Genomic DNA, 15,059 nt, shown 5'->3' on the forward strand with positions numbered 1-15,059 from the left:
GCCCGTGCAGGTGGGTGGAAGGGTCCTGAGTGCCCTGACTCCTAGCTGGAGCCCCTGCCAGAGCTCCCTGCTCTGGGATGGATGGCCTTGCCTGCCCTGTGTGTCGCCAAGGGCTGTGATGAGGACGAAAGGGAAACGTGAAAAGCACCCGCGTTTGAACTCGTGGAGTCGTGGTTTCCGTGCTGCCAGGCGGAGCTGTCCGACAGGACTTCCTGCAGTGACAGAAGGAAATGACCCCAAGCTGCGTGGTGCGGTGGGGGTTGCCACGAACCACGTGTGTCTGTAAGAACACGTGAGGTGTGACTAGCACGACTGAGGGACTAAATTTTCAACTTTAGTTTAGTTTAATGAATTTTAATTACTAGCCCCATGGGGCTGGCTGCTGCCACCTTGGGTAGTCAACAAGAAGGTCGCCAGCAGAGTGAGTGGCCTTTAAGAGATGCTTATTCACCCTTTGAAGGTGAGATCGTAGAAGCTCGTTGATCTCATCTCCATGGCAGAACGCTGTGGCCGTGGGTGTGCACCAGGTCCCCGTATCTTGCCCATCTGAGTCCATTCATGGGACAATCAATCCACTTGCATCTGCGCCATCTTGGCAGTGTGCCAAAAGACCTACGGCTGGCCCGAGGGGTCCCCTGCCTTGTTGTCCCATATGTCCAGGATGTTATCCCTGATGAGAAACAGCCTTTGCAGAAATGAGCCCCTTGCAGCCCCCCAGGCAGAAACCAAGGTCAGAGAAAGAAACCAAGGTCAGAGACAAAGAAAGGCAAGGCCACGCTCCCCTTCTTTCCCCTCTCAGCGCCCCCAGGGTGGTGCTTCCTCTAAGGATGGGGAGCATGTGGGGTGGGGGTACCCAAGGATGTAATCAATTGTGGTGTTGGAGAAGATTCTTGAGGGTCCCTTGGACTGCAAGGAGATCCAACCAATCCGTCCTAAAGGAAATCAGTCCTGAATATTCACTGGAAGGACTGATGCTGAAGCTGAAGCTCCAATACTTTGGCCACCTGATGTGAAGAGCCAACTCATTGGGGAAGACCCTGATGCTGGGAAAGATTGAAGGCAAGAGAAGAAGGGGGTAATAGAGGAGGAGACGGTTCGATGGTTTCACCAACTCAATGAGCATCAGTTAGGGCAAATTCCTGGAGACAGTGAAGGACAGGAAACTCTGCTGTGCTGCAGTCCAGGGGCCGCAAGGAGTCAGACACAACTGAGCGACCGAACAACAACGAGGGATGTGTTCGTGTGACTGCTGTGTCTTGGATCCCTCCATCCCCCATGCAGGGGGCCACAGGCCTGGGGTAGAAGGCTGACCCTCTGCAGGGTGCTGCCTGGGGCAGAACCACTGCTGCCTGGAGCCGAAGCTCCCGCCTCCTGCTACTTACCATTGCATTCTGGCCCCCGGGTGTGTCCAAAATCAATGCCCACTTGCAGTTTTAACTGGGCCATTGCAGAAGTTGCAGAAGCCCATTGCATGTGTACATAGGGTCCCCAGTTTGCCCAGAAGCGACCTTGAGGGAGTGACCTGTAAAATTTGGGCTAAGGAAACAAATTCCCCTTCCCTCTCCCAGCTCCCTTCCCGGTGTCTCAGGGAGAGCCTGATGCTGTTCCCAAGGTCATTGTCTTCACAGACTGATGAGCAGGTCATAGGCTGCAGGGCAGATGCAGGAACCCAGAGGAGGGCCCCTGCAGGCCGAGACCTTGGCGTGTCATTGCCCTCTGGACTCCACTGATATGATGAGGGCGTTGCGGTTAGATGCAGGAAGGCAGGCTACCTAGTGGCTAAAGCTGGGACCCTGGGGGTCAAACACGAACCCCAGCTCCTCGTGCACCAGCCCTGCAGCTCGGAAGCACAGCACTTACCTTCTCTGAGCCTCAGTCTTTCGGGTCATGTTGTTGTTCAGTTGCTAAGTCGTGTCTGACTCTTTGCAACCCCATGGACTGCAGCACACCAGGCTTCCCTGTCCATCCCTATCTCACTCTCTCCCAGAGTTTGCTCAAACTCACGTCCATTGAGTCGGTGATGCCATCCAATCATCTCATCCTCTGCCGCTCAGTTCTCCTCCTGCCTTCAATCTTTCCCAGCTTCGGGGTCTTTTCCCATGAGTCAACGCTTTGCATCAGGTGCTTCAGCCTACTCGTCTGTAAAACGTGGCTGAGAATAAACCCTCCCCATGGGGTTATTGTGAGGACCTAAGTCATAACTACTAGAGAAGGCACTGGCACCCCACTCCTGTACTCTTGCCTGGAAAATCCTGTGGATGGAGGAGCCTGGTGGGCTGCAGTCCGTGGGGTCACTGAGAGTCAGACACGACTGAGCGACTTCACTTTCACTTTTCACTTTCATACACTGGAGTAGGAAATGGCAACCCACTTCAGTGTTCTCGCCTGGAGAATCCCAGGGACGGAGGAGCCTGGTGGGCTGCCGTCTATGGGGTCGCACAGAGTCGGACACGACTGAAGTGACTTAGCAGCAGCAGCAGCAAGTCATAACCACACAGTAAGTGTCAGCTGTTGCACCTTCCAGCTTAGGCAGCAGTGATTTGAGTTCTCTGCGGACACTGTCTCCAGACAAAGAAGACTCTTAGTGCCTCAGCTGTGCTCTGCTGGGTTCCCACCCGGGCCTTGCCCCTTGCTTCTCAGCTGCCCCAGGGACTGGCGAGCAACATCAGCGACACCTGGGCACGTGTGGAAATAGAGTCTCAGGCCCCACCTCTGATCAGAAGCTGCTTTTTAACCCGATCCCTGAATGCACACTGACATTTGGGAAGTGATTCAGAGAGTGACACCCCTGTGGGAGCTGACAAACTCCTCCGAGCGCTGAGGTCCCTTCTGAAGTTTTCTGGTGCCAGAACTCCTCCCTGGCTGAAGCATCCTCAGGCAGAGGTCCTGGGCCCCAGGTCATGGGCTTGAGGGTTGCTGAGCCTGAGGGGGACCGGGGAGGCCTGCTGGCCTGAGTCATGCTGGGGTGAGAAGTCAAGACTCTGCCAGGAGTTCATTTCCTGTCCTGATGGGCCTGATTGCTAAACCAGGGGCTCCTGGGCTGAATTAAAAAGGTGATTAACATTCAGCTGGAGCCACCTCTGATTGTGACACCAGGCCGATGAAAATGTCAGCCCTCACGTGGGCTCTCCCCCAAGTCCCTGCCAGCTCTTCCAGGGGGAAGCCTCTCCTCCCGCCATCAGCAAGTATTTACCGTGTTGTCTGCTCCGGGCCAGGCAGAGCCCGGGGCTGGGGATGCCGCCAGGACCCCGAGTCCCTGTTCTCATGGGGCTGTGTTCTGGTGAGACGTGTCACCTGGGACAAGGGCCTTGTCTGTGGGAGGCAGCTCCTTAGCCCGTGAGAAGCCTGTAAACCCAGGGCTCTGGGACGTGCCCTCCCTCGGCTAACCTCTAGCGTGGCAGTGCAATTCTACTGGGAGGAGTCGGGGACCTGCGTGACACAGTTTTAAAAGGGCTGCTCCAGCCCTTCACCCAGCACCTCGGCCACTTGGTGGACTCCATGCCCTGCCACTGACACTGGCTCTTCCTCCTCCATCACCCTCCCGGGACAGACGTTATCCCTTGTCCCACTTCACAGATGGGAAGGATGTGGAGGTTCCGAGACACTGAGCTGCTTCCCCAAAGCTGCAGAGTCAGGATGGGGCTGGGCACCCAGGTTGACATGACCCCAAAGCACAGGCTTCTTATTTCTGCAGTGTTCTCAGGGTTTGTCTGGGCTGGGCCTGTCCCTGAGTGTCAGGAGACCCCACCACCGCCGCCACCACCACCCCCAGGCCACAGGCAGGACCTCCCAGCAGAGCAGGGTGGGAGCACAGCCTGGAAGCACACAATGCTGATGGTGCCCCTTTCCCTCCGTCTTGTCCCCCAGGAGTGGGTCACCAGCACGGAGATCCTCGTCTCCCTGGACCGGCTCAACACGTTTGGGGATGACATCTTCAAGGACCCCAAAGTGCTACAGTCCTACTACTACGCCGTGTCAGACTTCTCGGTGGGCGGCAGGTAGGTGGCAGGCAGGGCAGCAGTGGGGACAAGGGTGGCTACCGTGGAGGGTGGAAAAGGCGGAAAGGGGAAGTGTGAGTCGGTCGGCCACGTCCAGCTCTTTGCGACCCCATGGACTGTAGCCCGCCAGGCTCCTCTGACCGTGGACTTCCCCAGGCAGGAATACTGGAGTGGGGAACCATTCCCTTCTCCAGGGGATCTTCCCCAGCCAGGGATCCAACCCGGATCTCCCGCGTTGGCAGGCGGGTTCTTTACCGTCTGAGCCACCGTGGACGGTAAAGAAGCCATTTCTGGTGCTCTGAGTGATGGGGGGTTTGGGGAAAAGCCAGAGCCTGGTCCCCTGGGTCCAGCACTCAAGACCTTCGTGACCTGGCTGCGTCCCGCCTCCCGCAGCCCTCCCACTGCTCTTCCCACACGAGCCATGTTCCTGCACCACCTGTGGGACACACCAGCCCTTTGCACCTGCAGTTCCTTCTGCCTGGCGGCCCCTCCCCCTCCCTTTCCTTCCTTTTTTTGGGCATCAGACAGGTGCGCTCATTCATTCATGCCACACGTGCCCGTGTGCAGCAGTGTTCCACGCTCCCGTCTAGCACACAGAGCCTGTTACGTTTTTCGCCCACCCACTGTTCCATGGGACATGTGCTCCAAGACTGGTTTACAGTGGCCTCGAGCAGGCCCGGGACCCCAGACTTTCAGCTTCACTTCTTTAAGCAGCACTCACGAGCTTATAACCGATGGAGCCGATCAACCTCATTCTTCCCCAAATCTTGTAAACTTGGGTACAGTAGGGTTTCCCAGGGACATTCGCATTGTTGAACAAGGCTTTGAGGCATCTCTGCATAGGAGGAATGGTTCAGGCTGCTCCAAAGCCCCTCGGCCCATGACCTGGAAAGGTCGCTGTGGGAGGAGCCGCTGTGCTTCCGTGCTTCTCCTGGGGATCGCCAGGCCCTACGGTCGGGACGCCTGGTCCTGGCCCACATACTCCTCAAGCTTCAGTCACTGCGTGTTGTCGTTTGTCTGCTTAAGCATCTCGTCTCTCCAAGAAGCAAGGATCATCGACATCTCAGGCCTGCCTTACATGTAGGCACCCGGTACTGGGCCCTCCAGGCACATGTGACATCTTTAATCTAAATGCTTATCGGGCTTCTTGGAATGGAGAAAACAGATAGATGTGTTCTGGCCCCAGGCAGACAGTCACCAGATTAGACCCCAGTAACCACAAACTAATTAGAACCCAGTACCCATGAACTGTGGTGTTGGAGAAGACTCTTGAGAGTCCCTTGGACTGCAAGGAGATCCAACCAATCCATCCTGAAGGAGATCAGTCCTGAATATTCACTGGAAGGACTGATGTTGAAACTCCAATACTTTGGCCACCTGATCTGAAAAACTAACTCATTTGAAAAGACCCTGATGCTGGGAAAGATTGAAGGTGGGAAGAGAAGGGGATGACAGAGGATGAGATGGTTGGATGGCATCACTGACTCAATGGACAAGACTTTGAGTAAACTCCGGGAGTTGGTGATGGACAGGGAGGCCTGGCGTGCTACCATCCATGGGATTGCAAAGAGTTGGACACAATTGAACTGTACTGAACCACGCCCCAGAGTAACAGGGACGGGAGACCAGGGCAAGGTGTGCCATTGGTCAGGGGGACCACCCTGAAGATGGGGACCCCACAGGAGGTCAGGGAGCCCCGATGAGGCTGGAGGAGGTGAGGGGCAGGCATCCCAGTGAAAGAACTAGTGTGCGAGACCCAGGCTTGAGGAAAGAGGTGACAACCCTGTGGCTGGAACGGGGGACACAGAGACGGCCAGAAGCTTGTCTGGACCGTGGACCAAGTTTGTGCAGTCAGTGGGAAGCTGCTGAAGGATTTGGCCAGGTAACAAGAGGATTGGATTTCTAAAACACCCCAGCCCCTGACAGCATAAGCGGGGAGACGAGAGGAGAGAGAAGTTGGTTGTGGCACTTCCCAGATGGTCCAGTGGCTAAGACTCTGTGCTCCCAATGCAGGGGGCTCAGGTTTGATCCCTGGTGAGGGAACTGGATCCCACATGCCTCAACTAAGAGTTCATATGCCGCAGCAAAAATCCCACACGCTGCAACCAACACCAGGCGTAGCCAAATAAATAAATATAAATATTTTAAAGAAGAAGCTGGTTGGGCAGAGAGGATGGGAGAGGTGTGGGTCTGAAAGCTAGTTATGATGGGAAGTCAGCTCGACATGGGAGTGGTGGCTCAGGAGGGTAGGGAGCAGGGGCTTCCAGAAATCAGAGTTGCTTGGAGGGGGTGCAGAGAGATGGGTGTCTGCGAAGGGAGCATGGGTCCACTGTCCGCACTTGGGGCGTCTGCACCCCTCAGAGGCAGAGGCTCGGGAGTGAAGGGGAAATGGGGGAGTGTCTGTGAGGACCTCTCTGCCCCTTCCCCCCCGACCCCGACTCCACACTTGACTCAAGTCAAACCACCCAGGGGCAGGGCCCCTCGGAGGATGGTGGATGTCAGTGAGCTGCAGCGCCTGCTGTCAGGGGGCTTCGGGACAGAGAACATCTGGGTCCCAGCTGCCAGAGCCGGACCACCCTCCCGGCAGCCTGTGTCCCTCAGTGGCCCACAGGAACTTCACTCCTTCCCTTGAGGTTGGAGGGCTTCATGGAGGAGGCAGTGTTTGCAGTATCCCATTGGGGCCGAGAGCAGTCCCTTATCCTGAGATGGGTGACCGCTGTCTCCTGAGACTGCCTGGTGCCCGCCTCACCTGCCAGAAGTGCTGGGCATTACCTGCCTACCCTGAGCTCCCGGAGAGGAGCCAGTGCCCCACTGGCAGTGGTTGGAGAGTCTTCAGCACCCACTTAGGATGGAGCATGAAACGCAGCTTATGGGGAGACACCAAGTGGGCACAGAGGAGTGTCCAGGAGCTGGGGGTCGGTGTGGACTAGGAGAGAACGGGCTTCAGATTCTAGCTCTGCCGCATGGCATCCGTCACGCCATGACCTGAGCCTCAGTTTCCTCTCCTGTGAAATGGGGATAGTTACAGTCCCTTCCACCGTGGTGGTGAGACTCCAGATAGACGACGTGAGCTGACTGCTCAGCTGGGGGCTGAGACAGAGAAGTCTGGGAGCCGGGAGCCATGGCCATTGTCTGAGCGGCCCAGTCTGGCCACTTGGGGTTGGGGTGACGGTCTCACAGGGTCAGGTTCAGCGGAGCAGGCTGTGTGATCCTCCGGGCACATTTGTTCCTGCCTGATTCCACCTGTGTGACCCTGGGGGAGGGTGGGCGGGGCAGGCCCAGGACTGCCCTCAAAGGCACAGCCTCACCGGAGCCTTGAGATGAGTTGGGGGCTGTCCTATGTGTGGGGCAGTCTCCTTCCCGTCCCTTTAGACGCAAAGGAGCGGGCATGCGGTGGCCTCCCTGGCTGCCCCCACCTCCATCCACTGCCCTGAGAGCTGGCCCACCCTCTCCCTACCCAGGAGACCGAGATGACTTCTTCCCCTGGGTATAGCACCCTGAATGTAGGGTCATAGTGGGCTTGTGAAGTCATGATGGGTTTATACATGTGCAGAGCTCAGAACAGCCCGCTGTGGTCGGCTCTGTTCCTGTTGCCCTGAGCCCAGAGTAGGTGTGGAAGAAAGCTCGAGCAGTAAAAAACCCACCTGCCAAGGAGACATAAGATCTGAGGATTCGATCCCTGGGTGGGGAAGATCCCCTGGAGGAGGGCATGGCACCCCACTCCAGTATTCTTGCCTGGAGAATCCCATGGACAGAGGAGCCTGGTGGGCTACAGTCCACAGGGTCGCAAAGAGTCGGACACGACTGAAGCGACTTGGCATGCAAAGCTCCACAGCTGAGCGGTAGAGTCAGGGGCTCCCCTGAAGGCCGGGGCTACCTGCTGATTAACCCTTCCTGTGCTGGTGCCTCCCCCAGTTTGCAGACACCCTGCCCCCGTGTTCTTTCCCCAGGTGCAAGTGCAACGGGCATGCCAGCGAGTGTGGCCCAGACGAGGAGGGCCGGCTGGCCTGCTGGTGCCAGCACAGCACCACGGGCGCGGACTGCGAGCGCTGCCTGCCCTTCTTCCAGGACCGCCCGTGGGCGCGGGGCACGGCCGAGGCCGCCAACGAGTGTCTACGTGAGTGTCCCGGGACTTTGGGGGCCAGAGGCAGGGGCAGGGGTTGCGGGCTTGGGAAACCAAGCCCCCAGCCCTGCTTCTGGGTGGGCTGGCAGCAGCTTGGGGCTGTCACCCCCACGTAGGGACCAGGAGGAGCTGAGGGAGAGCTGGACCCGGCGTTTGGTCCTCAGCCCTTGCCCCCACACACAGAGCCCCAGACCCAGTCTCCCCAGTTGAGGCGTGCGTGGCGGGAGGGCTGAAAAGGACACCCAACTTGTTCCTTTGTTTTCATGGCTCCCACCACAGCTGCTAATCAAAGCCAGGCCACCCCGGGCCCTGGGAAGGTGCTGACCTGCCCACCCATCCTCTCCCGCAGGCCCCCAGGCAGCCCTGGGATGCCCGACCCGTGTGATGTGGCCAGGGCTGCCTAACCTCAGAGAGGCACACTGCAGAGGCTGGTGGTGCTTTACCTTCCCCACTGGGGGCTCTTCCCCGCCTGGCATGCCCCTTCCAGCCTCGCTGTGTCCCCAAGCCCTGCCTGCCTCCCTTTCCCCCGACAGTCATCGGACTTGCTAAGCCCTCGCAAGTGTAGCTGGCCGTTGCTGGGCACCAGACCCCACCTGGTTCCATGCTGGTGGGAGGCACGTCTTCCCACGCACGCGCTCCTGACGGCTCAGCCTCTGGACCCACTGTGCTCTTGGGCCTGGGCTGCTGACACAGAGACCCAGGGGGGAGGGAGGGGACGGTCTGTTCCACGGAACAGGATGCTGTCTGCAGGAGCCTCCCAGGGCCACCGTGGCCCTAATGAGTTCCTTCTGCCCTCACTGGCCTGCCTCCGCCAGGAAGTCCTCCTGGAGCCAAGGAAGCTGGCTGGCTCACCATTCCCAGTCTGGGGCTGACTCTGTGGTGGGGACACCAAAGGTTGTGTCCTCACCCCTGAGGTCATGTCTCTGTCCTCCCAGCCTAAAAGCTGGGCTGTATACCTGACCCCTCTCACCCACCAAGTCCAGGCAGCCCTGAGCCCCGATTTTGATCACATTCATGCCCCTCCAACCCGGCTAACTGTGTCCTTCTGCACAGCCAACACGTGGTCCAGCCAGTCACCCCTCCTCTGAGCGTCTAAGACCCCACCTCCCTGCTCTCTCTACCCCCTCACCCCTATCCCCTGCCTGCACCACTTTCAAATGCAAATACAATTGCAGTCACCCACATTCTTGCTCCAAGGTGAAGTCCGCTGACCCTGACTGCCCAGCCTCCCTTGATCAAGCCCTGGCTGACCTCTTGACCTCATAGCTGCCCCTGCACCCCTCTCCCTCCTGTCACACTGCACCCTCCCATTGCATGACATGCCACCTCCCACCCCGACCCTGGGCGAAGCCTCCTCCTCTGGCTGTGTCACAAAGGGCCTCTCGCCTCCGCCTGGGACTTTCCTTCCCTTCCTCCTCCTTTGCCCTCCCACTTCCCTCCTGCTCACCCTTCAGTCCCTTTAGCTGTGACTTCCTCCAGGAAGGCTGGAGCCTCCCTGCTTCTCCCGTCACAGCCCCTCCCCTGCAGGATGTTCACCTGCTTGCTGCATCTGTCCTCCAGCAAACAGTGGGACCATGTGTGCAGGAACTGGGCTCCTACTGTTCACGGGTCCGCCCCGCGCTGGGCTCACCATGGGAGCCAAGACGGAGCTGATCCTTGATACATACTGCTTCTTGAAAAAATGTATTATTGAGTGAATGAAAGGTGACTTGTATTTTTCATGCCTCTGGGTGACCTCATGGTCACTGGGGATCAGATTCACACACCATTATGGCTTGGAGGGTCCACAGGGGGAGCCAGGCTGCTGCTTTGGAAGGTAACAAGTCTGTGACCCATGACCAGGTGACTGTAGGCCTGGCTTGCCTGGGAGGGTCCTGTGTTGGTTGTGTTTTATTAACAGTGCCTCTCTTCTTCTTGAGAGTGTCTTATTTTGGAAGATCAACCACCTGGTCTCCAGATTGTTGATCAAGCCAGGCCTGAACTCCATCCTTGATCTTCCTCCTTGATCCTGGACCTTCCTCCAGCTGCCTGCTCACTCACCAAGGAGGCTGATTGGCACCTGCTCCCCTCCTACCACGGGCCTCAGCCTTACACTCACACCCTCCCCCTGCCTCCTGCCCACAGCTTGCAACTGCAGCGGCCACTCTGAGCAGTGCACCTTTGACCGGGAGCTCTTCCGCAGCTCGGGCCACGGTGGGCGCTGCCTGGGCTGCCGTGCCCACACAGCTGGGCCACACTGCGAGCGCTGCCAGGAGAACTTCTATCGCTGGAGCCCGCGGACGCCCTGCCAGCCCTGCGACTGCCACCCAGCAGGTGAGTGAGCCACCCTGCCCCGCCCCCACAACCTCACCCACCGCCGCGGGCCCCTGCTGCCCTGTGCCCTTCCTCCCCAGGCTCCCTGCGCCTCCAGTGCGACGACTTGGGCACCTGCGTCTGCAAGCCCACGGTGACGGGCTGGAAGTGTGACCGCTGCCTGCCTGGGTTCCACTCGCTCAGCGAGGGCGGCTGCAGGTGAGGGTGGCGGGGGCGGTGGGTAGAGATGGTACGAAAGGGCACGTGGCAGTGGACTTGGGCTGAGTGGCGGGAAGCAAGCGGGGAGCTCCTGAGCCCCTCAGAAGGCAGAGTCGGTGGGCATTTGGATAGATGGGTAGAAGGTGGTACCAGGGAGCAGAAGAGGAAGCAGAGTTGAAGGCTGACCCCCGAGGTTCTGCTTTGGGCATCTTGGCAAAGGGAAGCCATTCTTAACAAGGGGGACACAACTCAGGAAGACGCTGAGTCCGCAGTGCTCGGGGTGGGGAGAGGCACCGACGGGGAGAGAGACAGGCCGGGGCTGCTGGGGTCTGGACCGCAGAAGGGGGATCTACACATCTGCTCTCACCTGGTTGAGAAAATACACAGCGACCAAGAAAACGAAGCTGCTATAAATCAGAAGCACTTTTAAATGAATTTGGCTTTGGTTAATTTCAGCAGTCTTCTTGGATATTTGAAAGGCAGTGGAAATGGCATGGGGAAGGTAAGGGAGGCTCTCGCTCACAGAATACCTAGTGGTTCCAGCGTCACACTTGCCATTGGGTGGGGACCGGGATGCTTCTCCAGTGTCTCTCCGGCCTCTGGACCTTTGCACATGCCACTTCTCTGACCCCAGAGCACTCTCCCTCACTCAACACCCACTGCCACCTCCCCCTGGCCTGTGTCTGAACAAAGTCCTACTCGTCCTTTAGTTGTCAACCAAGGTACAATCCCCCCACTTCCTCCCCACCCCAGGCATCTCATTGGTGCTGCCATGGACTCGGGTATGTTCTCTCTCCTGTAGCTTGTATCAAAGTCCAGCACCCACCTGTTTGCCTGTCCATCCTCACTGGACTCTAGGCTCTGTGAGGACAGGAACCATGTCTTGTCAGATGGATGGGCAGACAGATGGGTGGATGAGCGAACAGGTGCATGGGTGGGTGATGGGTAGAAGGGTGAATGTGTGGATCAGTGGATGGAAGGATGCACAGATGGAGGCGTGAGTGGATGAGTGGACAGGCGGATGGACAGGCGGGTGGGAGGGCGCAGATGGTTAGCTATTCAGGTGAGTGACTAGGTCACTTCCTTTGCTCAGCAGAAACCAGGGGGCAGGCTCTTGGGTCAGCCTGCCTCCTGTTCCTCTCATGCATCAGGAAGGATAGAGAGAGTCCTTCCCATGAGGATGGGCTGTTCCCACTCTGGAGCTCTCTCATTGGACACCCTCCTCTTGTCTTGTCTCTTTGGCAGACCCTGTACCTGCAATCCTGCGGGCAGCCTGGGCACCTGTGATCCCCGCAGTGGGCGCTGCCCCTGCAAAGAGAACGTGGAAGGCAACCTGTGTGACAGGTGGGTGAACCGATCCAACAATGAGCCTGCTGGCAGGGACCTCGGTGGTGGTGGGAGGAGCACAGGGCATGGTCCTCCCAGACTTGGGCAACCCCACCACCTGGCTCTCTTCTTAGAGCACAGCAAATCTGACACCCAGGAAGTCATCCAAAGACTTTATGACACTGCTTATACTGTGACACACCACCACTGATAGTTCATAAGCTGTGAAAATACATCTTCTTGAAAAGAAAGAGCTAGAAAGGATAGGGGAGATCATCTAATCCAGGGATAGCAACCACGTCTTACTGGTACCACAATCCTCCCATCTCTGGCCCAGGGCAGACATCACTAATGGAGCACTACCATAACCCTCCCATCTCCCACCCAGCACAGACATCACTAATGGAGCACTACCACAACCCTCCCATCTCCCACCCAGCACAGACATCACTAATGGAGCACTACCACAACCCTCCCATCTCCCACCCAGCACAGACATCACTAATGGAGCACTACCACAACCCTCCCATCTCCCACCCAGCACAGACATTACTAATGGAGCACTATCACAATCCTCCCATCTCCAGCCCAGGGCAGACATCACTAATGGAGCACTACCACAACCCTCCCATCTCCAGCCCAGGGCAGACATCACTAATGGAGCACTACCACAACCCTCCCATCTCCAGCCCAGGGCAGACATCACCAATGGAACACAGCCATCTTTACTGTAAGCTCTGCTGTTACCTTAGAATCCTTCTCCATGCCCTGCTCCAAGAAGATCCAACGAACTGAGCTGAGACTCAAGCTTGTTTGCCATCTTTGCCATCCTGTCGTGGTATAAGTGGAGCCCCTAAAGCTCAATGAGGCAGAAGGGCTTTTCCCTAAGCTTCGTGCTCAGGCGTTCCGGGGCCTCCTGGCCCCAGCAGTGGGCTGGCAGACAGATGTGGGTTTATGTTCTTGGGCAACTTTGTCTCCTCTTCCTGGCTTTGTCTCTGACCTCTGAAGCCTTTGCAGCCAGCGTGGGGCGTGCCAGTGCCTCTTTGATCCTCTGGCCACGGAGTATGTGGGGGAACCTGGCCCAGCAGTACATTGTGGACTCCGCTATTGCCAGATCATGTTGTTCCTCTGCTGGGTCAGGAAGACGCCCAGCCTTGACTCTCATCTTGGGCAGCCCCAGGCCTCTTCCTCACCTTGTCTGCGTGTGGCTTGTGGGTCCTGGAGTGGGAGGTGGACACCCTCCTGGGTCTTCCTCCCACAAAACCTCTTAAGTTGAAGAGACAGAGTGAAGCTGGGGGGGCTAGATCCCACTAACTCTATTCTGCTGCCTCTACCTTGAGGAGGTTCGCCTCTCGGCCTCTCTTTACCCATCTGTGAAGTGGGAGGACTGGGTGACATGTTTGTTGGAGCAGCAGCATTGAGGTAACTGGCAGATTCTCAGGAATCAGATTCCTCCACCTGGGTTGGTCTGAATGGAATTTCTGGGCAACCCCCCCAACATCGTGCAAACCAGGAATCTGCATTTGTAAAAGGCATCTGCAGGGCTCATTGGGAAAATGGCTGATTCTGAGGCTGGGGTTGAGGAAATACAAGATGAGCCTGAAGCATTTTGTAGAAAGCAGAGAAATGCTTAAAAACAAAACCAGACAAAAACAAACCCCCAAAAGACCCAAACTAGGATGGGGCCCTGTGTCAAAAGGACATGAACGCCAACCTGAAAGAGTTCCCAAAGCTGGAACAAAATAAATAATAACAATATTGGATTATAACCCAAGAATAAAATAAATATCCATAAGTCCACACTGACATAAACAGATGCCTGAATAAATAAATACACGGGGACAAATCCTCCTTGCAGAAGAATTCCACAGAAGATTTAGAAATGGAGGAGGGAGGGGAATACAGAACCACAGTTAGAATATCAAAGTAACAGTCACTGTAGGCCGGAGCTGCTGATAAATGCTGAAATTCGTGGGCAGAACTTGAAGGAGAAACAGGATAGTTGCATAGCCCTCAAACATCTCCCTCAAAAAATTTACCAATGACTGGGACTTCCCTGAAGATCCAGTGGTTAAGACTTCGAGTTTCCACAATACGGGGCGTGGATTGGATCCCTAGTTGGAGAACTAAGATCCCTCGTACCCTGTGCCCCCCAACCAGAAATTTTACTACCTACTCCAGTGGTTTCACCATAGGCCCACAATTCTTTGATTATTTCCCCCTCCCAGAGGTGGAGCTTAATTCCCTTCCTCTTGAGTCTGGGATGGATTTAGTGACTTGCTTTTGACAAGTAAAATATGGCAGTTTTGCAGTGGAGGAACCTGGTGGCCAGCGCCTTAACCAAGCGGTGAAGGTTAACATCCCCAGTGATGTCATACATGACCAGGACATCACAGGGGTATCAGTTACCCCAGTAAGATGTGACAAGAAGGGCGCTTTCTCCCCCAAAACCCTTGGCCCCCGTCTGATTATGAAAAACCTCAAATAAACCCAAACGGAGGGCATGCTACAAAGTACTTAACCAGTACTATCAAAAGTATCAAAGAAAGACCTACGAGCTATTACAGATAGAGATTAAAGATACAGTGAAATACAACACCATGCCCTGGATCAGATCCTGAAGCAGAAGACAGACATTTGTGGGGAAAGCGGGAGAAATCCTAATAATGTGTAAGGTTCAGTAAATCATTCAGCTCAGTTCAGTCGCTCAGTCGTGTCCGACTCTTTGCAACCCCATGAATCGCAGCACGCCAGGCCTCCCTGTCCATCACCAACTCCCGGAGTTCACTCAGACTCATGTCCATCGAATCAGTGATGCCATCCAGCCATCTCATCCTCTGTCATCCCCTTCTCCTCCTGCCCCCAATCCCTCCCAGCAGCAGAGTCTTTTCCATTGAGTCAGCTCTTCACATGAGGTGGCCAAAGTACTGGAGTTTCAGCTTTAGCATCATTCCTTCCAAAGAAATCCCAGGGCTGATCTCCTTCAGAATGGACTGGTTGGATCTCCTTGCAGTGCAAGGGACTCTCAAGAGTCTTCTCCAACACCACAGTTCAAAAGCATCAATTCTTCGGCACTCAGCCTTCTTCACAGTCCAATTCTC

At 56.4% G+C, this 15,059-nt stretch overlaps 1 protein-coding gene across 1 annotated transcript in view; it reads left to right on the top strand.

Moving 5' to 3' along the window:
- Positions 1 to 15,059, top strand: part of LAMC3 (laminin subunit gamma 3) — a 68,122-nt gene that overhangs the window by 16,236 nt on the left and 36,827 nt on the right. The window contains exons 3-7 of the mRNA XM_018055991.1: positions 3,868 to 3,998; positions 7,949 to 8,115; positions 10,246 to 10,434; positions 10,515 to 10,632; positions 11,878 to 11,976. Of these exons, the coding sequence (XP_017911480.1) occupies positions 3,868 to 3,998; positions 7,949 to 8,115; positions 10,246 to 10,434; positions 10,515 to 10,632; positions 11,878 to 11,976 (704 nt within the window). The remainder of the gene's footprint in view (positions 1 to 3,867; positions 3,999 to 7,948; positions 8,116 to 10,245; positions 10,435 to 10,514; positions 10,633 to 11,877; positions 11,977 to 15,059) is intronic.

Source organism: Capra hircus, chromosome 11 (genome assembly GCF_001704415.2).
Source record: "Capra hircus breed San Clemente chromosome 11, ASM170441v1, whole genome shotgun sequence".
NCBI lineage: Eukaryota > Metazoa > Chordata > Mammalia > Artiodactyla > Bovidae > Capra > Capra hircus.